The sequence below is a fragment of the Dinoponera quadriceps genome, unplaced genomic scaffold (genome assembly GCF_001313825.1).
Source record: "Dinoponera quadriceps isolate SergipeBrazil2010 unplaced genomic scaffold, ASM131382v1 scaffold823, whole genome shotgun sequence".
Taxonomy (NCBI): Eukaryota; Metazoa; Arthropoda; class Insecta; order Hymenoptera; family Formicidae; genus Dinoponera; species Dinoponera quadriceps.
In genome coordinates this window covers 191,354-217,119 of record NW_014555144.1, presented here as the reverse complement: position 1 = coordinate 217,119, position 25,766 = coordinate 191,354, and the positions used below count along the sequence as shown (strand labels likewise).

At 45.8% G+C, this 25,766-nt stretch overlaps 2 protein-coding genes across 3 annotated transcripts in view; one reads left to right on the top strand and one right to left on the bottom strand.

The window, feature by feature from the left end:
* Window positions 1-216: 216 nt before the first annotated feature.
* On the bottom strand, window positions 217-24,881 carry LOC106743063 (acyl-CoA Delta(11) desaturase-like). Of its 2 annotated transcripts, none has more exons than XM_014616564.1 (6): window positions 24,179-24,881; window positions 8,176-8,636; window positions 4,392-4,522; window positions 3,628-3,833; window positions 3,352-3,537; window positions 217-2,884 (listed from the first exon to the last, which is right to left on the bottom strand). In XM_014616564.1, the coding sequence occupies exons 2-6, from the start codon at window positions 8,405-8,407 to the stop codon at window positions 2,572-2,574; spliced, it is 1,068 nt and encodes a 355-aa protein (XP_014472050.1). In that variant the 5' UTR covers window positions 8,408-8,636; window positions 24,179-24,881; the 3' UTR covers window positions 217-2,571. The 2 variants fall into 2 exon arrangements, with proteins under 2 accessions (XP_014472050.1, XP_014472051.1); XM_014616565.1 differs by lacking the exon at window positions 24,179-24,881 and adding an exon at window positions 12,307-12,391.
* LOC106743062 (acyl-CoA Delta(11) desaturase-like) overlaps window positions 21,118-25,766 on the top strand; it is a 37,570-nt gene continuing 32,921 nt past the window's right edge. The window contains exon 1 of the mRNA XM_014616561.1: window positions 21,118-21,191. The gene's annotated coding sequence lies outside the window, so the exon portion shown is untranslated. The remainder of the gene's footprint in view (window positions 21,192-25,766) is intronic.

Below are 25,766 nucleotides of genomic sequence, written 5' to 3'. Positions count from 1 at the left end.
ACGAATAATTTCTCTGTGGGAAAATTGTCTTTCATTTCGAACGAATTTTTTTTTATTTAAGATAAAGATACATGTTCGTTGAGAAGTCTGACGATCGTATTTATTAATCGAAACATTAGTTCTTTCGGAGCGATGCCAATGATGAAATTTGTTCGGGTGCGATAGAATTTATTAAATTTTGGAGAAATCTTTTTCTCAGTGTGCGCGTATGCGATCGGCTCATGCACGCACACACACACACNCACACACACACACACACACACACACACACACACACACACACACAGAGACCGTCGCAGGCATACGATTACGTAAATAACATTTCTACGTTATTCGCGTTGTCGTTGGTCTACAATACGCGCGCGCAATTCAAATTCGATCGAAACGCGATCAGAATTTTCGTTCTCGCGCGTTCTAAATACCACGTTCTTTTCTCAGGCTATTGTACAACACACACACATACACAGGGTGTCCGGAACTCTTTTTTTTTTCTTCAATAACTCGTGGGCAGGTGGAATGGATCGAACTGAAAGGAAAAAATCGTGACCTCTTTTTGCAAAATTCGCAATAGTAATAGATCAATCAATTGCTCATTAACTATTGCGAATCTTGCAAAATGGTGCATAACTTTTCTGTACTTCAGATTCACCGGGTTCTACCCGCGTATCACGGATACCAAGAAATGTAATCAGACACCAGAGTGTTGCAATTATGTGCCTTTGCAGCGGCAAACCGCTCAATACGTTGATGCAACATCATCACGGATACCGAAATAACTATCGGACACCCTGTATATATGTCGGGAAGAGCAAACTTAAGGCACTCGCAAGTGGACACCTGGATTCGATTACACTTAGTCTGCATTTGGTTGGCGTGGAAGTTTGTGCTCGGTCAATTGGCTCCTTAACGATCTAGTCGACTGTGATCGCAACGACGTCAATTACAACGACGTACGGCTGTTCACACACCACCACATCCTCGCTAATATATTTTCACGTATGATTACATGCCCGACGTACACACATACTCAATGAGACGTTGGAACCGTGTCGCATGATTTCCAAGTTGCGGCTCGGACGACTCATAGGTTACCACATTTCGTATACTTTCTGTTCTTTCTTTTCCGGAGGGGGAGGAAAATCAGAGTCACTCTCGGGAAGATCGGGGCTGCTGGGGATGAGCGAAATTGCACGAATTAGGAACTACGCTCGGTAGATGTTCCATCGAGAACGAGTTAATTGATTAATTTTATTTTGTCGACTGTCGCTCGTGCATCGGAATGCGTCGGAAAGTCATGCGTTTTCGCAACCGGAAGCTGAAAGAGAGAGAAAGGTCTCTCGAGAAACGTGAAGGTTTTTCAGCGAGTAAAGGAAAGCCAGCGGAGCGCGCGGAAACGCGCTCAGCTCTCTCTTTCTCTCTCGCACATATTATCTCTCGCGCAGATATTATCTTCGCTCGGCGAAATTGGTCGACCGTGTTCTCCCAGGCGACGGAGATTTTCGCGATTTTCAACTATCGCACAACTACGAGTGTTGTCAGGCATAACGTTTTATTTGTACACACCTCTGTCGTGCGTATTGCAATGGACTCTCGAGTAAACGCGGATTTACCGATCTTGTGAAACTGTCGTCGCACAGAGAACTGTAATAATGTCTCTCACTTCCGGTTAGGGAAGGATTTCCGGCTCGGACGCGTCATATCCACGTATTTTTGCGTTATGACTGTTGCTTTCGAGAAGAATCGGCAACTCGGTCATCATTAAAAACAACAGTAATGTACATTGTGAATGTATACATTATATTACTGTTACATTTCACGTAACTGGATTGTCGATTTTCCCCGAAAACGGTCATGATACAAAAATGTACAGATACGCCCGAAATAGTCCTAATCGGAAGGCATCATCGGAGTTCTCCGTACGAACCTCGTTTCGTCGCGAAACGAACGATTAATTTCCAATAATCAACCCCCCACAATCAACTCCGTAGTGCTAGATTCGAGAAATGTTAAGCTCCCGCTCGACTTACTAGACGAATCTCCCGCGCGAAATTTTCGAGCGGTCCTCGCGTTACCCGAGGGAATTCTACTCGTAAGTTGTTACGAACTTCGAGGGAATTCTACTCGTAAGTTGTAACTCACGAGTAGAAGCCGAAGAGTCGACCGTGCGCTACCATTTCTCGATTAAAGTATCTCTCAGCTCTCTTTCGTATTCTCTCTTTCTCTCTCTCTCTCACACACACACACACACATACACACACATTCTCTCATTTCCCTTCATAACAATATAAATATAAATTATTTTCCGATACTTCTGTATCCCCCCAATATACACGGAACATTCTCTAATTGGAACACAAAGTGTGCATGTCACGGGGAATGATCTACTACTCCGTGGAGGACTCGAGTGGTTCGCGAGTGCGACGCAGAGAAAACGCCCATCCTCGACGTCCCCGAGGATACCGTCGGCAGGAGCCAACGCCGCGATCACTACACGCTACGAAACGCCGCAATGGCAAGCGGCGCATGGCCTCTCTCTCTCTCTCTCCCTCTCTTATTCTCATTCTTTCTCTCTCACTCGCGCTTCTCCATCATCTTCAGCTCCTGGAGGTCCTCTTTGGTAATGTCGACGTCACCGTAGCCCCAGACGTGGCTGCCGTCGCCGGAACGGCACGCCCTGCGACGGATCATCGCCGGTGAAACGTACTTTCGGTCGTAGGCCCAGCCGATCCGCGCGAACGCGTCGATGAAACCGGTGGTGACGTTGAAGGAATAGTCGCCGAGCTCGCCGGTCTTGTAGTCCCACGGGAACACGTGGTGATAATTGTGCCAGCCTTCGCCGAGCGCCGCGATCGACACCGCGACGTTCTCCACCGGGGAGATGTACCTGCGCACGGGGGGAGGGGGAGAGTTAATCAGCAAGTCGAATTTTTCTTACGGTCGCCGATGACCGATACCGTGATAAACCGCCGTATTTCACTATCGTCATCGAGTCACATGAAGTATAATTAATTAATATCACGCACCGAGCGCTTTCGTTCTTTTTGTGAAAAAGAAGAATTCGTTGTTTTCTTAAATCCTATCTTTTTTCTTTACCCTTCCGGCTTTAAATTCAATTCAAATTTATAATTTAGGTTCTCTTCTTGTTTCTCCAAATTCTCGAATTCTATTTCTTTTTCTATTTTTCTCTGTTCAAATTCTCAGAATCTTGTATTCATCGCGTTTCTGTAATTAATTGCATGTTGGAAAATGGCTTTGCAGCCGACAGAAGGCTAACGAAGCAAAGATGGTAGCAGATGCACGCGCGTCTTGAATTACGTGTGTGTCGTTCGGCCTTCAAGATTCGACACGTACTTATCGTACGGCCGCTGACCCCACATGTGCGCCACGCTGTTGACGAAGAATGCGATGTTCAGTGTCACGCAGAAACGGAGGTTGAAGTTCACCCAAAATGAAATCCACAGCGACTCCGACCAATAATACCAAGGTACCGCTACCGGCAATCCGATGGTTAAGAGCGCGAACAGAGGGATGTACAACCTGAGGGAATAAAACAAAGAATCAAACAACATCGGTATCATCGCTAAGGAATAACGAGACGGCACCCCGTAAAAACCATGAAGCACTTACGTCTTTTGCCACATAACTATGGGATCCGCCTCGAGGTCACTCATGTCGACCACCTGGCGCTTGGAGATCACGTCCGGATGGGGCGTCGTGAACAGCCACCCCACGTGAGCGAACAGGAAACCTCTCTTCGCGTTATGAGGGTCCGCATCGGTCTCGCTGTACTTGTGATGCACCCTGTGGTCCAGCGCCCAGGCGTACACGTGCCTCTGCGGGGGGAGAGGATGTTAGAAAGGAATCGTCTCGGAGTTGAAAATCGTCGAGTCGTCGTTCTCTCGACCAGGATGCTTTCCGCATACGGATTCTGCGCCGGTAGCTGAATTCCGGAAGAATCTCGCCGCTTAAGCGACTTTTCGAGCGGTTTCGAAGAAAATTTCCTTCAGCCCTTAACGAGACGCGAGCAAACGCGAATCTTTGAATGACACTTCTTGTCCGGACGGATCGTTAACTGTTCATTATTAGAGGCTTGCGAGAACCCATCGGATTTTGCCCACAACAATCATTTCACGTCTTGTAACCAGGAATTATTACGTTTACACTCGGCTGAAGATGACCGTATACTATGGTCGAAACGTTCCAATGTGTTATTAATAATTTAAATATAAGCAATTAACGACCGTTTGACTCTTATGGTCGGACGTTTTTCCTGGACGATTTTTATCCCAAAGCCGATTCGCTGATTTTCGAGTCACTTTACGATTAATCCGAATAAATAATAATGGCAGTGGCAGCAGAGGAAGTGTTTTGAGAATTTGGGGTTTACTTACTTGTCCGGTGATCGTGAAGAGGAAGACTAGAAGCAGACGCAGAGGCCATTTCGCCTTGTACGCCCTGTGCGACCATAATCTGTGGGCGCCAGCCGTAATCCCGAAGCCGGATGTATAAATTGTTACGAACGCTGTAACAATAATAGCACACTCATCCGTCAGTATGCATATTCAAGAACGTATAGTACATTCAGATAATCAAAGTGATGCGATACTCCTCAATATTTATTCGGTGGGAGCTAACAACACATTTACTTATACTAATATACATATGTTTATAGTAAGAAACAAATTTTGTCAATTGAGGAAATATACATGTTCTTAAAAAATCTATAGTCAGTTTCTCATGAAAGCAATGGTTTATTCTATTTAAATAAGAGAACTTAGATTCAAGTGAATATGTTATTAGTACCGTCGAACAAATGTTTCTCCATTTGTTAGATGTTTCTTCCCTCGGAACATTCATTATCATTTCTCTACGTTGAAACTTGACGAGGAATTTTAGAATCTCTTAGAAGCTTCAGAATTACTAAATGTTCATCTATTTCTCTCTTGTCTCTTATTCGTTTATCTTTTGTCCCATTTAATCTAATCTTTTCTTAACTTCAATACGTAGTGTATTAATCGTGCAAATCGCGCTCGATTGCAGATAAAGCATGCAATAAGCAAATATTAAATAATTAATATAGGTTAATAATTGGAATTCAAGAGAAACATCAAACCCCGCTTTTTCATTATTCACTTATCATCATTTTTTATTGGCGTCGAAAATTCGATAGGAGACTGGAGATTTAAAAAGAACGAAAACGGCATTGCGAAGCCAAAGATAGCAATATTGATAATAACGTGATTATCGACAGAAATTCAAATTTAGGCTCGGTACAACAATAATTTTCTAAATCGGAGTGAAGAAAGAATAAAGAATGAATAAAAGAGAGAGAGAGAGAGAGAGAGAGAGAGGCAGAGAGAAAAAGAGGAAATATTAAAGGATGAAAAAGCTAAAAGGAACATCGATCGCTTTTATAGGCAGAAATATAGAAATCCGAGACGCCTTATCGCGTTATCGTTATCGCGGTTTACCTTTCCGCTTTATGTATCGTCAAGCATGACGGCGATACCAACTCGAACGTCAATCGAACGCAAGCGCGCGCTTGCGTAATCGGCTTCATTAGTTTGTTTTCCTCTCATAAAAATACGCCTTCGATCTTTCTACTCGTTTTTCACGGTTAACAGTTGCGAAGCGCGCATTATACAACCGTATAATATAAATGCGTGTAAACGCGAATTTATTATTATAGCCGCCGAGGCGCCCGTCGTCCCGGTGCTCAACGTGTGTATTAGCGACGGTGTTCAACGTCGCTTTTACGGCCACATACAGTCAAAATACCGGTTCTCTTTTGATGCGCACTCGAGACGTGGCCAAAACGACGGAGAGATCACGTGAAAATCGTATAAGTCATCGTGAAGAAAAATCGTCGAAAGGAATATACGACGGAATAAAAATCACAGGAAGACGTTCGTTACGTGGTTTCTCACGTTCCAAAGACACGTTAGAAAAAAATAGCGTTTAATAACTTTTGTAGGACGATCGCTCCGAAAGGAACAAACCAGTAAGGGTGGTGGAATTCGTGGAATTTTAGACGCTATAATAAAATAAAAGGAGAGAAAGAATAATATTGTTTTAGGAGTAAACATAAAGTCGCTTCATTTACTACCCAGAATTCCCTAATGTACTTCATACGTAATTTTTCTGAGATATCCTGTCTATTATAATGAACATTAAATTTGGAATTGTTCGATAAGTTCGTGCGGATTTTTACGAAAAATTTAGGACTGATAATTTCATAATCGGGCATAACTTTATTCAATAATGTATTGACTCTTTTTCGATGGCAGGAGCTTAAATAAAAAATCAAGCTGTGCTTATCTATAAAGATAGAGATCGGCTGTGGAAGTTTTAAAAAAAGAAATAAGCAATTTTAAAGCATGAATTTTAAAAAATTAATAAATATAAAGTTTATTTCAATATTTATATGTTATTCACATAAGACTCTCTCCCTCTCTCTCTCTCTCTCTCTCTCTCTCTCTCTCTCTCTCTCTTATATAAACTGATGAGCATTTAACCAACTTAATTATTTGGATTGAAATATTTTGTTCACACAAATGCTTCAAATATTATAAAATGTTATTTTGCTACATAACATTGTGAATAAATCTTGCAAATTATGATTTCACTACTTATGATTCATACGTTGCTCGAATCTATGAAGAATCTTTCGAAACCGGAGGGATGAAAGCAGCTTCTAATCTGACCTGAGGATTCCCGAGGCCAGCCTTCGAAAGGCGAAATGAAGTGTCGCGCGTTGCTCGAATCTAAGCAGGCCTTTCGAAACCGAAAAACCGACTTATCCTAGGAGCTCTGAATTCGCAATCGCGAAGGCGACACGTGGACAGATAAGAAATACATCGATTTGGTTTATCGATACATTAGCTCATGGCCGAGCGTTGCTATTATTATCAGCGGCCGCAAATGACCGCGAAATCACCGGCGCGACCTATATTTTCGCGGCGCTGCGATTATACCGACGCTAACCGATCAGTAACAACAATTTCCGACGTTTTCTCGAATTTCGCGGCTCGTCGCAGCGCAGCGTGCGAGAGGCGCGATCGGGAAGCGACGTTTGCACCAGCGAATTCGTTTTATCGCTGCGCGTCGCGTCGGCGATTAGACCGAGCGAAATCAAACAGCGCACACCTGTGTGTACGTACGTGCGTACGTCGGCAACGCGGAGATGAGAACAGATGATACGGGACTGACTTAGATAAGATAATGATATTAGTCACCGTTTCGGCGTTGCGGTGAGTCCGCGAGCTAGTTGATTCGCGGAACCCTCGCACCGCGTGATGATTCAGCCGCCGGCTCGCGGATAAACACCTACCTACACGCAGCGTAGCGTGCGCTGATTACGTAGCGTCATCTTGTTCCGATGAATCGCACACTTCAAACGTATATTTGAAACGTACGATAATAAGACCTTACCCGGCGTCCCGGGTGTTTCGGACGGGGAAAACAGTCCTCTACTACGACGACGCGATTCCCGAACGGTCGATTCGCGCGGGCCGAATACCAGCACGCTCGCCTACTCCCGCTCGGTTATCCCAAAATTTAAATGAAACGAGATTAATATTGAAAAAAAAATATATAAAATACTTAATACTTAATTTGAGTGGAAAGATATTCAGGTCCGATATGAAATGAATTCGCCGTCCGAATTTAGATTCGCACGCGTCTTGTCAACTCACGATTTGTGACAACAAGCAGTTGGCAACGATCTATAAAGATCTCAAAAGTACACGGATATTATCCAAAAATGCGAGCAAGTATATAACCCACGCGTAAGAAAGAACCAAAAGTGAATTGGTATCTTTCCAATACCGACCCTCTCGCTATCTTTTTGTCTTCTCCTAACATTCGTAGGGCGTGAATATTTGCCATGTAAATTACTTAAAATACCTTCAACCATTTATTCTTCCTCTTCTGGAATGACAATAACAAACCATTAGTAACGTAGTTGCGGAAGTTCCAGTAGAAACGCAACTATAAAAGAACGCAGGATTTAATATAATTCACGCGTAGGAACGAAGCTAATCCACCTTGGCTGCGAATTGCAACTGCAAATTGGTCCGATATCGGACGAATGAATTAACAGGCGAGAGTCGGCACGATTTGATGGAGATATCGTGAGATCTTGGAGGAAAACTCGGAAGAGATCGCTCCACTTACCCCACACTGTCGTGAGCAGCTTCGCCTGCATGAGCGCCAGGTAGATCCCGTACAGGCAGCCGCCGTGTATGAAGATCTGCACGCCGAGGTCCAGCCACTTGATTCGCGGCTCGTACTCGACCATCGTCCTCTCACCTTCCGCGTTCACCGCCGGCTCGTCCTTCCAGTGCGCGTCGGGATCCGCCGATAGTGCGGCGTGACACGCCGGTATCCTCTCCTCGTTCGGCGACATCGTCGACAAGTCGCGTAGGCTGCTCCTCCAGGTGCGATCGGGGACCACCTGCCGTGGTCAATCGTCGATATATTTCAGCTCCGCTCTCTCAGTCGCCGCCTCGCATTTTAAACAGCTGCGTGAGATTGGCCGTGATGCTCGCGATGCGTCACACGATCACGACGTCGAGTAACTTCAGACCGCCCGGCGATCAGCTGAAAGACCACAACGACGATCCGATGAACTATACCTGCAACGATTAATAATTTTGTCTCATTCCTGTGACGATCGGCCGAATCTCACGACGGCACGCGCGCGTGGTTGGGGGATGACAGCTTCACGTCCGGACGTGATATGCTTCCTCAGATCAAAAGAATAAATATGGAGGACACGCGGGTTTATATAAATCGCAAGGTTGTGGCTTGTTAACACGTACATGCGCGTGGCGTGTCAGTCAACCGAGCGTAACCGCGAGAACGCAATTTTCCACGCTACTTTAACAGGCCGCGACAACAGGTGCGACTCTGTGTGTACTCTCGACCCAATACGCCGAGTATATAATTAGTGACGTTTTTTAGGGTTAATATGATACGTCAGTTGAGATGTAACAACAGTTATTCGTATTATTGTTTCGGAAAGGGATATTCCGCCGTTTATCAACCGGCAAAATAGCTTTGATGTTGTTCAGATGCTGTATTAGTTATTATTATGCTATTATTATTATATAATATATTAATTATTATTACATATTTTATTATTATTATTATTATTATTATTACTATTATTATTATGAATTAGTATTATTTCTCGGATATTACCGTAAATTTATCACAATGACAGATTTTGACACATTCTTCCCGCTTTTCCTTTCAGAATGATATATATATGCATTGTAAGGTTAAGTAAAGTTTTATTGTAGATAAATTTCTATCGCGGTTATATAAATCTTTTGGCATTGTTTGTTCAATTAGAACATTTTCCCCCTTTGCATGTATAATAATAATTATATAAATAATATTTCGTGGATTCAACGCCCGAGAGTGTACGGAATACACGTCCCTCGTGAGATGTTGCAGCCATCAGATTGGAAATATATATACAATTATCATCACTCACTCGGAACGATGAAGTTGCAACAATCGTAGAAGCTATTTTTCAAGGCGCAATTGCTGCCGGATTAAGAACATACAGGATTAGGAGACGATGTTCGTCCGCTCATGGTTAATTTTATCCAAACGTCAGACTTTGAGGATAACAATAGAACCGGCCGGCCGACCGATCGATCGATCGATCGACAGGCTCCAACGCGAAAACAATTGGCAATATGATGCGTTCGGTTCTATCGTGTATCGGAGGAGTCGATACACGGTAATAATAAAATTAATGAAATAATGTATTAATAATAATATTAATTGTGTATTAATACTAATATTAGTACTAACAACACTAATAATCTAATTACACATTTGTTGAAACGATTCTGCTGGTGTATCACCGATTAATTAGCACAGGTGAGTCGGTCGTTCGAACTATTTTCAACTCGCTATTAATAAATGAATATTTCATTACTATTCGTTTTCCTAGTAATAGTAAACAGTAATATATAAGTAGTAATATATAAGTTCAATAATATCTCTGTGAGATTATTTCCATCGACATCGATATAAGCTGTGCGCTGATAAATGACATTATTTATTCATAACGTGTCAATGTAGTTTTTTCAAACGAAATCGTTTACCACTTTTTATCTTAAACGATGACCATGATGTTTTTATCACATGTTTTCTTCGTAGTAAGCAGCAAAAAATTTCTTATTTCCACCATTGCAAAAATACACGATCATTATAAAGTCATCGAGTTCTCTTGAAACTTTTTATTTTTCACGTTTCTGCTCTTGGGGAAAATTTGCCCTCCCAATTTCTCGAAGTGAGTCACTCGAAAAGTAGAGTGACAGCCGAATGACATTCCGCGTGTATCGAATGAATATTTCCGCTCGAAATTGAAGAATGAATCCGACATATTCCACTATCACGGAAACAAATTCACTTGAATCGATTGAAACATTCATTCGCATGAAGTCAGAATCCACTCTGATGCTGCGATTCCAAATCAAATTTCTGATTAAATCGTAATGTCTTAAACGGCTCGTGGCTTATAAAGCAATCATAAGAACTTTGCTTTTGAGCACCGATGATACTCGCATACCAATAAGTTTTTTCTTTCCTCTTGAGGGAAAAAAATTGCCATGCACGTTACAGAGGTCATAAAAACGCCGTTTCTTCTTTTGCCGAAGTAACTTTTTGTCTCATCGCTCAAGTAATAAGTGTGAGCATTTTGACAATCTGTTAACTCGTTCAGTCAGCCCATATATTCCGTATTACGTGTTTCTGACATTTCAAGCATTACCCGAGAGAAGAGTAAATATAATTCATGAAAAATGTCCTGAGAAAACAAACAAGCAGACGTGAATGAAAAGGTGCTTGCGAGCGAGCGTGTTTGTTTACGAAAGGTACACACCCTGTATGTATCTCAAGACGTCTCCTTCTCGGGGGAGAGACTTGTGTGTGTTCAGCGAGGAGAAACGCAGCACGGGGGTAATTCCCGATGAAGCGGTTGTTCCGCTCGTAATCACACGCACGCAGGGATATTGGAGGCGCGTTCGGTAATTTCGCGCGCGCCGGGTATAAGAGGGACGCGTGGGCTTTACTTGGATGCCGCTCTCGGAGCAAATGACGACACGTCCATCCTCTCGCATATCTTTGATGACCTAATGCGCGTCGTAGAGCGCGCGTTTCGCCCGCTTTTTCCCGGACAGACGTCGTTTCCCGTTTCATTACACATACGACGGCCCACTTTGCACCGGTGTCATTTGATACGCGTACTGACTCGTAATTTTTTGGCAACTAACTAACCGGTACTTTGTTTCAACGTAATTACGTTTTTTCTCCGTGGATTATATGCACACTCTTTTTTATTAATTTTACGCAGTACGTTTCGCTGCCCTTATCTTTCAGTTGTCAAGCAGATTTCTGCATCACTAATCACTAGCAAAAGTAACAATCCCGTGCGATTTTTATCAGAATAAATAATATCCAATATACAACCCATACACACACACATACGCGCGCGCGCGCATAAACCATGGGCGACCGTCGTCATTCACGTGACTACAAAATACTACGGTGGAAAATATGCACTGGCATTATTTAATTGTGGAAATTGATCCGCGGAATTCAGCAACGGCAACGCGCTCGCCACCTCGGCGGCATCGCGAACGAGCCACGTACGATCGATATTTTCCCACAAAGCCGTCCGCCAGTTTCGAGTATCGCACTCTCGATCTTTGACAATGACGAACGCGCGTGTCTACGACGCGGCTATCGCAACACGCCACTCTATTCTTCCCTTCCCTCCCCTTCAGCTGACTTGCCCTTACGTTGCAATTACGTTATTTGCCAAGCTCATTTAATTGTCCGCGCGTACGTCCGCGTGACTACACAGTGAAACGCCGGGGCTTCGGCCGGCGGAGTTGACACTCCACCGGTGTCTACTGACCTCGATTAATTTTGACAATTGTTGATTTCGATGGTCGAAAAATCAGAATGCAAGTGTACGTTCGCGTTACCACAATCCCCGTCGAAGGTTATTATTTATACAGACTCAGCAAATAACTGTTTCGCTCAAAGATGGGGAAGGATCGCCGAGAGGAAGAAAGAGATCGATCTTACCAAAATTGTAGTCATTTTAGTCATTAATGATATTTCTTGTTGTTCGGAAATAATAACGGTAGCGTATAAAATTGTTATCACTAACACCACAGCAACATTTGTCGTAGAAAAGTAATCTTCCGAAATAAATTCCCCCGATTACACGAATCTTTCATTATGAAGCCACGAATATTCGGTACGATTTTTTCTCACCGCGGAGCGAAACGGTTGCAAAATGTCGTTTCGAGAAATCCGCAGGCACTTTCCGAACGAACCGACGTCGTTTTCGTCCACACAGCCGTCGCTTCTCCGCGTGTGCGTTAATTGTACTAATTGCCGCGTCGAGTGATCGCGCGCTGAACTCGACGAGGGATACGCGTCCGCGCCTACACACCCGGTATATTGTCGTTATACTGGCGCGACGGACGCGCCAGAGAGTGGCGCCACGGATCTTAAGTATAGGGGATGGATTTGAGGTCCTTTCATCAATGGAGATGTTTTCCCGCCCCGATATCCTTCGGGAATCGTCCGTTCTCCTCCTCGCAAAGTGCCTTGCGGGAATTCGCCGAGCCGGTCGGTGCGACGTCCGCGGCGACTTAAGGAGGCCAATTTTCCAAATACCGACACGTCGCGCAACAAAATTGCCCATAATCGCCTCGTAATGCGAAACATCAAAGATCATTCTATTCCCGAGGCTCTACCATTTTTTCATCGACTGATTAGAGATTCGAGGAGGGAAAGATGAACGGCTGAAAAGAAGTAAAGGCGATAACCAATCGATCGCTCGGTGCTTCTCGCTCGAGTACCACTTCTCGCCGATTAATTGGAACAAAAGTCTCACGGGATAACCCGGTATATCTCGGAAATCGACCGTCATATATTTCCTTCACGGCTCGCCCGCCGATCTCGACATCATATCGCACCACACCTGAGCCAGCGAATTTTTTATCAGGCGATAACGACATTCCCCAAGTGTCGGCGGTCAGCGGCGCGGTACACGCGCGGATTGCGCGAGCGTTGCGTCGCGATCTCGACCTGTCTCGTGAATGAATCGATCGCTCGGTGAATCATTATGCAAATTGAAAGATATAATAATCGGCTCTCGTGACTCAGCGCGTATCGGGCCGGCGAAGAAGCGGAGCGACGTAATTCACCGCGTCACTCACCGACGGAGATCGTTCTCCGACTCTCTTCGGCAAACGATATCGCCGAGAGTGTAAACATCGAACGCATTATTGTTTCTACGCGAGTAACGAATAGACCGCGGAGAAAGCGTGAAGAACTCTGCGATCGAAGTCGTCGAAGTTGCCCCGTTCGAATTTTCCGTTCAGCGCGGAAAGCTGATCTTCACTTTTACGCTCGCACTCGATTGCCGCTACTTGAAACTTCCTTCGCGCGGATTATCTTTGCTTTCCAGCCGTTTTCCCGCTCCGCTTCAATTGTTAATTCACTCGGATCTGAACTTAGGATCAGGTCTGGGCTTTCCGATCGAATTAACACGATCCGCACGGTAGAGAGATTATTCCGTAGGTGTGACTGAATTTCCCCGTTGTCTGAGAACCGGACGGAGGTTCGATTTAACGGAAAGACTCCTGCAAACGGGGGAAAATAATTCGCTCAGGCAGAGGACACTTTGTGCCGCGTCTCAGCCAGATCTGTCAGTTACTACGCGGACAATTTGTTATAACTACAATTAATAATTGTTATAATTACAATTGCAATTTGTTTTAAAAGTACCGATTGCCATCAGATGGATTATTTTGAATCTACATGTCACTGCGGATCATCGCAGGATTAAATAACGCGCTACGGCTGTTGTTCTCGCGCACAACGGGGTCTTAAAGCGGCTCCCGTCCGTCCAGCCGTTTCCTCAGGAATCCCTTGAAACTCCGCATATCCCGGAAAGACGGGATCGCTGAAACTCGGCGTATCGGAATACTCGTATTGCACTGCGATCAGTACCGGGCACGAATCGCGGCGCGAACGTTTTCCTCGGATTCGCGTTTCCGCAGAAGTTTCGCGCGTCGATGACGGTGCGCGCGGTATGCCATCGATAAATTTACTCGCGATATCCGCCGGCGTGCCTTTTCGTTAATCTCGCGACGACAGAGCCGCGTTTATAAATAATTCGCTGCCGGGAAAACGAAGTTCTCAGGATCCTCGTTACGATATCGCGCGATTAGCACCGCGCAATCGGCCGTAATCGATTGTCCATCGATCTCATAACACGGCGATTGGCGCCGAACACGAGCGCGTGTCGAATTATCGGCCTGACGCCCCGCCGGCAATTAAATTGAGTGTAATCACGCAGGATGACGACCGGCCGGTCGCTCAATAAACTTTGATCGGCCTCCCGTCGCGACAGCGATTACCCTGCGAATTGGCAGGCGCAAACGCGTAATTAAACGTCGCGCGAAAGGCGGTCGACAATGTCGTCTTCGACGCTGATCGCTCCTGATATCTAATACCGCGAAATAATACGCTTCCGCCCCTTCTTCCTACTTCCGCCCTGTGGCGATTGCAATTCAGAGAAAACCGCACCGGTCGTTCGGACGTACGTAACGTAATCGAGATAACAGAATTACGCTTCTTCGAAGAGATGATTCGAGGCTCGTGTTCCTCCAGTCACGTACATCGTTATCTTCATTTATTTATCTACCTCTCTATTTACGTGAGATCACCCCTTTGGTTTATCCCTTCGGTACCAAACATAAATTATATTATACATCATTCAAGAGAGAAGAAATATATATATATATATATATTTCACAAGTCAAAGCTAGCGTCACATTTATATATTCGTCCGAGATGAAATCGGAGCGGAACGAGATTCCGAGGTGACGAATTGCGCGTCGACCGGCGAAAGAGGCGAAACCCAACGAGAGGAGGATACAAATCTAACGACAAGGAGGCTGCATTGTTTGCAGTTTTGCAAAACGCCGAAGCATGCCGGCGATGCAAACGCAAGGCGTTGCGAGACGATGCAGCGCAGCGAGCTGCCGATCGATCGCGTGTTCGCATGTCATGTTGTTGTTGTTATCGCTGCCACTTCGTACCGAGGGATCTCGCGCGTCGAATAAATTATAGGTTGATTAACATAAGTGGGCGAGTGCTCGGTCCGAATTGAAGTCGCAGGATATTAATAGCGATGATTAAGGCCGCGCGGCGGGGAGCGGGGGGCGGCGGTGCGCATTGGAGAATCGCGAACGGTAGAGTCGGAAGGCGCGCACGACGAAGCGGAGGAAGAGAGAAAAAAGAAGGAGCGGCGCGCGCCGCCCGTTGTTGTTCTGCGATCGCTCCGAATCGTTCGTCTCAATGGGCTCACGTTTAAACGATTGCGCCAAGTGAGACGCTTAACCGTGTATATCGATGATATCGAAGTCGATGGCAGCGGACGGCCAATTGGACCGGGGGCACCGCCGAGGTTAACTCGGCGGCTCCGCAGGCTCTTCTGAAGTCGCCACGTCGGAATCAATGTGGAACGTCGCGTCGCGACGAGAGAGACGAATAATACCGGACACGACCGACACATGATATCTCGTTTGATTCCTTTCTATTCTTTCTTTTCGCGGAACTCTGACGAAGTGACGATGCTGTTTCCTCGCGTTCTCCCGCGGACACGCGCAAATATGTATATTGAGCGATTTATTTCGTTACTTATTTCGTCCCTTCGACGGGAAACGGCTATTTTACGGTATAGAAATACCGATATAAGAGAGATTGATTTACACGTGAGAAAGGCGGAATGTAATGCAGGAGGAAGGGAAAGGAAAATAGAAAAGGAGGTGAGAAAAATTGAAAATAGGCCATGCAGATACTAATTAAGTGCTTAATAATGCGTCTAAGCGTGGGCGATAACGTGTCAAATATGTCTACTTATTACATATGATTTCTACTTTTAATCATTTCTATGTTTATTACGAATAAATGTCTACTTATTATACACACTATTATAAGTATTTCAACTATAGATAATCCGTGAAATAATGTAAATTTCCCATGATGGGTCTTTCCACGTGAAAAGACACATTCCGAGCGAACCTACCAGGAGAATATTAAACATAATACTAAACATAATATTTCCTTTCCCTTTCTCTTTTCATTTCCTCCTCATTACGATTATGTTAAGTCTCTTGTACCGAGAGGATAATTTCCGTAAATAAATCGATCAATATCTTCATCGAGAAAGAAACGATTTTCCCCCGGCAATCGTTTTCTGCGATTGTTCAGCTTTACCATTCCGTATCGTCACGACTAAGTCTGAAATTGCAGTGTGTCTCGAGCAAATTCCGTCCGAAGTTAACCGGAGAACTTAGTTTCGGCATCTATTCGGTTGCCCGAAAGCTTCCTGCGGACCTTAGCTCGCGAAAAGTCTTTCTCTCCCGGTCACTCGTAATTATCGCCGGGCCTCGACGGGGGAAATTCGAAATTAACCGAACAATCTGTCATAAAAGCAACAAAATATTACAATAAAAATGCGTAATATTCCGCGTGTGTGCGATTGTGATATTTTTTCGGAATCAACGGCGATATGCCCTCAAGCATATACATTTATTACGTTATATTTGTCGCGGAACCATGCGAGCGAGTTTCGCGATCGCGGTTGAACGCGATAAAGACTATAATTAAATGTGCGGTACTAGTTTACCGACCTTGTACGTTGTGGTATATTAAGATAAAAAGGCATGTAAAAGGCGTGTTTAGCTCCATGGAATTACGGGAAATCCTATTACGCGCTTTCGATCGATAAATGAGGAGAGTATTATCACGGGGAGTCAGGAGAGGCCATCACGACTCGATCTCGGCGACTTCATTCCGCGCTCTCCGAATCGCGGCGAATTATTCGCTCGATCCGTCTGTGCTCGTAGCATTAAGCGGCCTGCCTTCGTCGTCTTCGTTTCATCCGCGCGCTCTCGACTGCGTTCAATCGGAATTTATAGTTCACGGTCGAGTCGTTCTTCATCTTGCCAGTTCGAGCCGCTGAGAACTGTTGTTGTAGCGCGGTGTGTCGCAAGATATATATGCAGACACGCGGGGGGAAAAAGTTGCGTCGATCGAAGGCGAGAAGCGAGCTAGAGAGAACATGATTTCAGAGCGGCGATATCGACGCTAACGAATACCTCTTCAACTTCGGCTTAGCGCGATCGAACCTTCTCATCGGACTCGTAAACGCGCACGATCGAGGGGAGGATCTAAAGGGAATAATTTAAAGGGATGCGAAAAATGTTACGCTGTCGTAACGAATAAATAAATATACAGGGTGCTACTCTGAAGTATACCGACTGATGCGGTATTTTAAGAGTCTTTGATTCTTGAGGTCATTTTATGACAGCATAGTTCATATGAACTTTTCTGCGTAAANTATATATATATATATATATATATTCAAGAGACTCATTTATTTATTTATTTGCTACAATTGATTTGCTATCCCCTTAAATTATTTTCCTTTCTGCGGTCGAAACATCAGACGTGACGAATCGTCGGCGGACGATCTTCGATATCCCGACTTATTTTTATGTATTCTTTTCTAGTCGTTTATTAACAGAAAAGAAACACTTTAGTTACGTAATAAGGGAAGACAAAGTAGCGTAAGAATAGAGATGAATAAGTATAAACGCAAAAAAATAATTATAATATACGAATCCCTTCTATCTCTCGATTGTGTTCGCCTGGGTATATATTTCATCGCGAGAAGACGTGTAAATTTGGAACAATCTTTCTACATTCGTGGCTGTTCGCGTTTTTCCCGGGGAAATTGCGCAAAGCTATCCTTTATGATTCTTACGATGTCGTCGAATATATAAAAGGAGGACGCGGTTGTCACTCGAAGCCGCGGATTCGCGCGTAACTTGCAAATTCAGATGGAAGTGCGCATTCATGCGGTGAATTTCATTTCCGAATCCACGCCCAGAGCGTTACGCGCGTTACACAAGAAGTTGTTACAACCGAACGGCGTTAGTCACGGTGAAAAGGCGCTACGAAGTCGGCTCGCGCTACGCGTCGTCTGGACGTGTTGTTTGTTGTGAAAAAGCACGTGGCGCGCGTAACGCGAACGGATGCATTTCCCACGGTCTCGAGAGAAATTACGCGAGCGAAAAATATTTCGAGATATCGCCGCAATGCGCGCAATTTCTCCATTATGCCAACGATCCTGATTCTCTGAACGATTCGAGGCCAACTCGAGTGCTTACCCAGGCGGGAATGTCGAGCCGGGTCATCGTTTATCAAGATTTTGCGGTTTCCAAGGTCGCGCATTTTCTATGAACCCATCGATCGAAGAAAATTCCACCGAGGGACATTCGGCCTCGCCTAGAGACTCCGTGAAACGTCATTCGCGAAATTTCAAATTTCTCTCTCTCTCTCTCTCTCTTTTTAAACTCCAACTTTCTTTTACGATAACCGTGAGACAAAACACTCGCCGAATCCCGAATTATTTGCTTACTTGCTACCTGCATTAGCGCCGGATTCGCGAGAGAATCCGAGGATCAGAACGAAGATCACCAATCACGGGACTTTCCCTTGTCAGCGTGTTCCTCGGGGAGACCTCGAGTCGCGCGCGAGGAACGACGATCGAGCGAATGATTCGGATTCTTCGAAACCTCGATATGCAATCGGCAATCTTGACTTTTACATTAAAACTCGTTAGAATTGTAATCGCACGTTAACTTGACGCTGCGACGATAAACGCGAGCGACGAAGTGATAAATAAAGTTGCACCGCGAAGAACCGATGGTTTACACACGGTGGAATTGTTTCATCGGCGCGTTATTGAAAGATATATATATAGAAAGAGAGAGAGATAACCAGCCGCGCTAATTCTAGGCCAAACAAGGAAGTCGCTCTAACCGAGATCGATAACGATTATTCGATAGACACGTGCAAGCAATTATACGATCGCCTTAATGAGCCTTTTCCTCGTCGCCGGCGTGTCGCGAAACCTCGCGCTTCAACGGCGACGAGCCAATCGCGATTTCGCCGGGCTGAAAACTTTCACTCTTTTCTTTCACGGTGGGAGGCCGATTACGTAAGCAACCTTCGCGAGAATAGATGATTACGTAATATATCGGTAAGTAATAGCGGTAACGTTAAGACGACCGCGTGCGTGTCGGTGTTCTTTCTCTCTCTCTCTCTCTCTCTCGAGATTTCCAAGAAATCGGCTCGAGGTCGTGCGTCAAATGGAAGAACTTACAGTCGTTCGCATTCCGGAGGTATACCTGGTAGGCGTCTTAGGCGCGTCGGTTACGGGAAATGAGGGTAACGGCGAGCGAGCGAACACGGTGGCGGTGTTGCGCGGAGCCACGTGGAAATGTGACGCGCGCGGCAGAAACGTGCCGGATAAGAAACAGCAGCTTCAACGGTAACTGGATGAGACGAGGCGAAGACACGCGAATCGACGAGCCGACGATGTGATCGGTCACGGGGCGCATTCGCGTCTCGACTCATTTCTCGAGAACGTCGGAAAATAATCGATCGACGCCCGGCTTCGCAGACCCCTCATCACTCTCGCTCCTTCTCTTTCTGTTTTCTCTTTCTCCCTAAGGCCAGGAATTCGGTATTTTGCCTTTTAATTTTATTCTCGCTTTTAATTCCCTTCACTTCTACGAAGTGATCGATTGGTCGATTCATCGGATCCTTTCAATCTCACGCATTTCGAATGATAAATAACATATAATCCAATAATACTACACGATCCGATAAGAAAGAATAAATAATAATTTCTAATACTTCAGTGGGCCAATTTATCGATATTCTTCAACGGGAAGGCACAGGTAGAAAGCGTCGGAAAACTGCGCTGGATTCAGTTAGCTTTCGCCGGTGGCGATACTCGAATTAGGAAGTTCGATGTCACGCGTGACTGGTTTGCAGGACGGTTAACGGACGGATCCGTGCTCGGCTACCACGCACGACGAAGTCTATTTGTTATGTCATTCACGAGCCCGAGCGCACGCACAAAGAGTCGTATTCTGGACGCACGGCGAACGCTAAATATATGCCTTTCCGATTCTCCAGCTGAACTCACGTTACACGTGACACTTGCAACCCGCTGATTTTATTTAGAAAAGCTTTATTTTTAGAAGAAGTGGGAAGCGGGGTCAAACGGACTTCTTCACACTGAAAAGCGTCCGGAACACGGGGTTTTCGAGAACGCGGTTTATACACTCGTGTGAATACTTTTTTGACATGTCAAGTAACGCTTCCAATTAATCTCCTTCGTCGTCCCACTGAGTTTGCGAGAGGTCCAGTAATTTCCTTCACACGCCTTCACTTGAATATCTATAAATATTTTTATGCCGATGCGAAAACTTGTTCTCCTCAGGCCTCGTCAGAAGGCGACCGAATATTGAGACTTCGCCTCAGGCGCAAAACGGCGCACGAGACTCGCGGCTGTTGTGTTTTTTTTAAGCGTAAGGTCACTTACTAGGAGAAGCCGTAACGTTGGAGATAAGAAGACGGAAGAAATTGGAGCTGCCGGGAGGAACGAGAGAGAGAGAGAATGAGGACTCCGGTAAAGCGGCGAGAAGCGGCGTTTGCGAAGACGCGGAGGAATCTTCCTCTCCCGGACGGACGGCTGACGACGGACAGCGGAGGGATGGCCACCTCGCGCTAAGAAAAGCGCAAGGCCCCGGTCGCAGATCATGCGAGGGAAGACCCTTTCGGAAGGGCCCGTGAAATTCTTTCGGAGTACTGCGAGCCCAGAGGTCTGTTCGTTTTCGCTGCACCGCCGAACTAGTGCAATAAGTTGAAGTGAGAAAACATATACTTGTCTCTCTTCAACTTATTGCAGTAGTTCAGCGGTGCAGCGAAAACGAACAGACCTGCCAAACGAGCAGTCGCCAGATGCCGCCTCAGAAGGAACTGGAATAAGTTAAGTGTCGAATCCAAGACGTGATCTAGAAGAGCCAATAGGATACATCGATCGGCGCGACAGATCCTTGCATCGGCTGCTTCCTGCGCTAATTGACGAGTCATAATGTTATGTTAATATACGTTTGTCATTGTGCGGCCCGACGGCGAGCGTATCGGACGTCCTAAAAGCGAGCAAACATTGTCGAAGAAGCTGCCGGAGAAGCGGGACGAATTCCTGAGGAGGAGAGGTGAGGAGTTTTTGGTAGCGAATGGGTGAGCGAAAAAATCCGTAGAGTCGCGGGTGGAATATAGTAGAGTTGCGTAATAATTCCGAGTCAGTTGCCGTCGGTTCTCGGCGACATCGGCGCGAGTAGGAAACCGGGAATTGGGGACTCGCTTAGGGCCCTGAAGGTCGCGCGAGATTTCCACGTCGCAGTCGACGAAGACCGTGCTCGAGAGAGTCCCGAACTTAGGAATCCTGGGGAGTCGAGACTCGGGTCGCCTTCTCTAATCGCCGGTCGCACAGTCCTGGGATCATTCTATTATTCGCCAGCGAGCTGAATAATTCGGATTCCTGTGCATGAACTTTCGGAATCGACGTTACGAACTGCCGGAGAATTCCGGCCGGCGCCCATCGGAATCCCGAGATCCGCGTAATGAAACCGGGCGAGAGAGCGTTTCTTTTTTGTCAGCACGACGCGCGTTATTGCAGTTTGCAATCGGACCGCTTAGGTCAGCCGTTAGAAAAAGCGCGGAACATCCCGGGCGAGGATCTCTCATCTTCGATCGCGTTACGGGATCTCCCGGTGTGACCGAGGCTCGTCACACAACGCAATAATATTCGGATGTCAATGTTGAATATGCCAAAGACAACACATTGAAACTATGTAACGTAGATCGCAAAATATCTACAAAGACGTCAGCAACGCAGATGGAAGAAATACCAAAGTTTCGAGTGTGAATTCGAAAGATTCGTCGCAATAATTTTTCTCGTTTCTAATAATTTCAGGTATAACGGAAGATTTATCGTATCGATTTTCACAATTTGATGTAGCGATTTTCACAAGAGCTTACGATCGGAATTGTGACTTCACGCGTATCGTAAGACGATCGTGCAGAATTATCGACGATTTTTCATCAATCTTACGGCTAGCGGAAAAGCTGTCTGTAAATCATAAGTGTTATGGAAAATCCATCAGTGACTGTCGAGAAATGTGAAGTGAAAAATGTTTGATCACAGCGTAAAACTTAATCGGTACATACATCGTGCTTAATTAAAATAATCGGAGCATCCAAATCTGCGGATAAGTCTATGATCTTTTTTTACGCGCAGTCACGCGCAATTCTCAAGTGCCGGGTTATGTACATCTGAAATTAGTCACTCATCGTAACCATGAACACGCAACTATGAGCGGTACACACATACAGTCAGTCACAGGACGGTTGTAGCATTCTTTTTCCTCGGTGAATTTCGTAACGCTCCTCGTGTCGAATAAGAAAACATACCTCCTGAAAACTACTGGAAAACGAATTCTTTTATTGAGCGCGGTATACGTTCCGAAGCTTATAGAAAAAGCGTGACAAGCGTGCCTATGACTGACTGACTGTATCGATCACGTTATTTCCACCTGAGGCCGAAACGTGAAAAGTAAAAATTCCCGGCGTTTCCACATTAGAAAATGCATACTTTTCACGCTAGAGGAGACGGATTTATGACCGGCCTTCGGTAGGTTCCGTAAAACTTATCTTCAGTTAGCGTAAACTCGCGAAAAGCGTAAATTTTCTTCTTCACGTTTCCGCCTTGGGTAAAAATCACCTGATGATTGATATCCGGATGCTAATGCAGAAGACATGCTAATGCCTATAACTCGAACATAGTGAGATCAGAAATTTCCGATCGGGCGCATCGTTTTTTCTTCGTTCGGTTGCTTCTTTTGCGCGTGCATCCGCGCTCATGTAGATGTTATCGCCGCGCTCGTCAATCAGGCCTGCCGGTAATTTCAGCCGCGATTCCGCGAGCAGGTCACACACACAGCCGCGGGATATCTCACGCGTGGATGCGTGCGGGTGTATGTGCGTGTGTTACATCGAAAGTGAGTTGCGATTGAAGCGAGCTTAATTAACGACCGATCCCCGCCGGCGCCGCCGCGATCTCTCCTCGAGTATCCTTGATTTCTCTCTTCGCGCGCGCCTCCGCGACACTTCGCAGATAAACACGTAACTCGTGAAAGAAGCAAGCAGTTCTGCGACGCCGATGACGCGCGATAACACCGGAAGAATTATCACGTCGATTTATCACGCTACTCCCATTTTCTCTCCTTCTCCTTTTCTCCGTGTTTACCCGGTCGTTTCATCACGTCTCACTTTCCTTCGAGATCAGCGCGACTAGATGGGCAGAAACGCGGCGGCGGTTCGTGGGAAAGATAAATTAGCGAGAGCAGAATCGGACGGATCGGTGAATGGACGTTAATCGTGAGCCCCACCGATCGTTGGAATTTTTCGCGTTAAATTCTTAATATACCCGTGCGTGTGTATTCAATATATTGTGTTATGTCGATACTCGACTTGGGTGAGTGTCGAAATAACGCGTTTTACGCCTCGATGTCGATTAATTTATTAATTCTGCGTTAATTTTGGGCATGACAGTTATTTTCCAACATATTCATCTTGTGTTAAATTAACACGAACAATTTCAGCGGACCCTTTGGGATACGTGAAATGTGTTAAACGCGAAATTTGTCTTACCGTCTATCTGCCAGAATGCGCGGCACATTAAGCAGGCGGTCGGTGAAATCGGGTAGATTAGCGGTCGAGCGAATCGACAAATGACGTGAGCTCCGCTGAATATCTCGCGCGCTTAATTAATTCTTTAATCGTACACGACGCTGTGTCTCGCGAGGGATCTGCCGGAGACACGTAACGCGACACATAAATGCGGGAATCAGTGGAAAAAGCGGATTAATTAATTGGCAGATAAGATCGGGCGGGTCGATGAATGAGTGAGGTTAATCGTGAACTCGGAATATTTATCGCCGATTAACGCTGCGTCTCGCAAGAAGAAGAATCTATTTACCGAGGACACGTAACGCGGCACATCGGCGAGGCGATCGATAGAACAAATAAATTAGCGAATAGAGTCGGACGGGTACACGATGAGTACGGATACGTTAATCGTCCAACACTTATCGAGCTGCAATTTAATTAATTGCACGCGACGCCGAATCAATCCACTTACCGTCAGCATAACGCGACGTTCGCTCAGCGTCGGGATGAAATTTGTCGGAACACCACGGACAGAGGATATCGCTTCACGAATCTCTCCTCCGGGAGTCTGGATCTCTTCGTCGTCGTGAGGATCTCGAGAAAGCCAGGAAGCCGGATCGCTCGCACATTCAAGCACGCGCTCCACCTCGCTGCGCGCGATTATCGAGCACGTGCGCGCGATCGCACGATTCGCCGGGAAGTGGTCGGTGAGGGCATCGACGAGGACGAGGATGGTGGATTTTCGCGAAGCGCCTCCAGACTCCGCCGCTCGAGGAACCGTCGTCGCCGACGTCGGTGAGGGAGCCTTCACTCGTGGCACTTCTCACTCCCGGAAAACGGACCGCTCGGTCGAAAACTTCCGACGCCGCCGCGCGACGATTATTTTCGTTACGCGCGAATTCGAAATCCCCCCCCTCCCCGCTGCTTCGCGCTCCCAATCGCGTTGCGACCGCCCCCTTTCCGCCGCGAGTCTCTCGCGAGTCTCCGATCTTCCTCGTTCTTTTTCCTCGGTCGAGAAGCGGCGCGAGACAGATGAGGGCCGATGGGAAAGGAAGAGGGAGAAAGAGAGAAACGGGACGAAAAAGCGCAGGGAAAGCCGTCCGCCGGCAAGACGCGCGTGCTAACTGAATGTCGCCGCCGCGTTGAGCCGGCTCCCACGGCACCTGTCTCCCCCGTGCCCGCAGCGGTGCCGCCGGCTTCCTCTAGGTGGCGCTCACCCGCAACGTCAAACGGTGCCAAGTCTTTTTCGCCGGAGCGTCACGAGCTTCTCGTATTGTTTCTGTGGAATTTCAGTCGAATCAATCGAAATCTTCGATCTAAAAAAAACCTCTTTCTATGCGCATAAGTCACGTATGAAACATATATCTGAATAAAATTTAAGTGAAGACAAAAAAAAAAAAAATAAGAGAACGAAGAAGTTTTCCTCCTAAGCGGCCGGTTATGGTAACGGTGATAACGCGTTTTGATGGAAAATAAACCAACAAGATTATAAATCTCGAGAGAAGAGGAGACAATGGCGAAACATCGATGACTTTGTGCGTAGACATTGTATCCTTAAATCAATGGTATCTTCATATACATGTAAACGAAAATATTATGATATTTTTAGATTTTCGTAGTCTTGAATCGAGTATAAATGATGCATCAATACAAGTTCAAACGGATCGAGACTAAAAATCTTCGAAGAAGATTGTAGTATATCTATCATTGATAAGACGAACTTTGTTTTTCTGTGTAGCGCTTCTTCGGGATTTTGACCTTCGGCCCTCCGGGGTAAACAGGGACGTTTAAAGCCGGTCGTAAACGAGTCGGTGAAATTGTTGGGCATGACATTTCACTTTAACGGAAGCAGAAATCTGTCGCCAGCCGCGAGACGTTATATTTAATTTAGAACGCAGTCTGCGGTCTACCGGATAGATGGTCGCACGGAGAATTCGATCAGCGTGTCGACTCTCTCTCTCTCTCTCTCTAATGAGTCTATATATATTCAATTGAAAGGCGAATCAATCTGCCCATTTATTGATATCGCTGGTCGATATCGCACGTTAGCGTCATGACGT

Excerpts from the sequence above, each read along its gene's own strand:
- LOC106743063 (XM_014616564.1), bottom strand. The coding sequence starts at position 8,407 with ATGTCGCCGAACGAGGAGAGGATACCGGCGTGTCACGCCGCACTATCG. Across the intron at positions 4,523-8,175 it reads GCTGCTCACGACAGTGTGGG|CGTTCGTAACAATTTATACA; the intron begins GTAAGTGGAGCG and ends TTATTGTTACAG. Across the intron at positions 2,885-3,351 it reads GGTCAGCGGCCGTACGATAA|GTACATCTCCCCGGTGGAGA; the intron begins GTACGTGTCGAA and ends CCCCGTGCGCAG.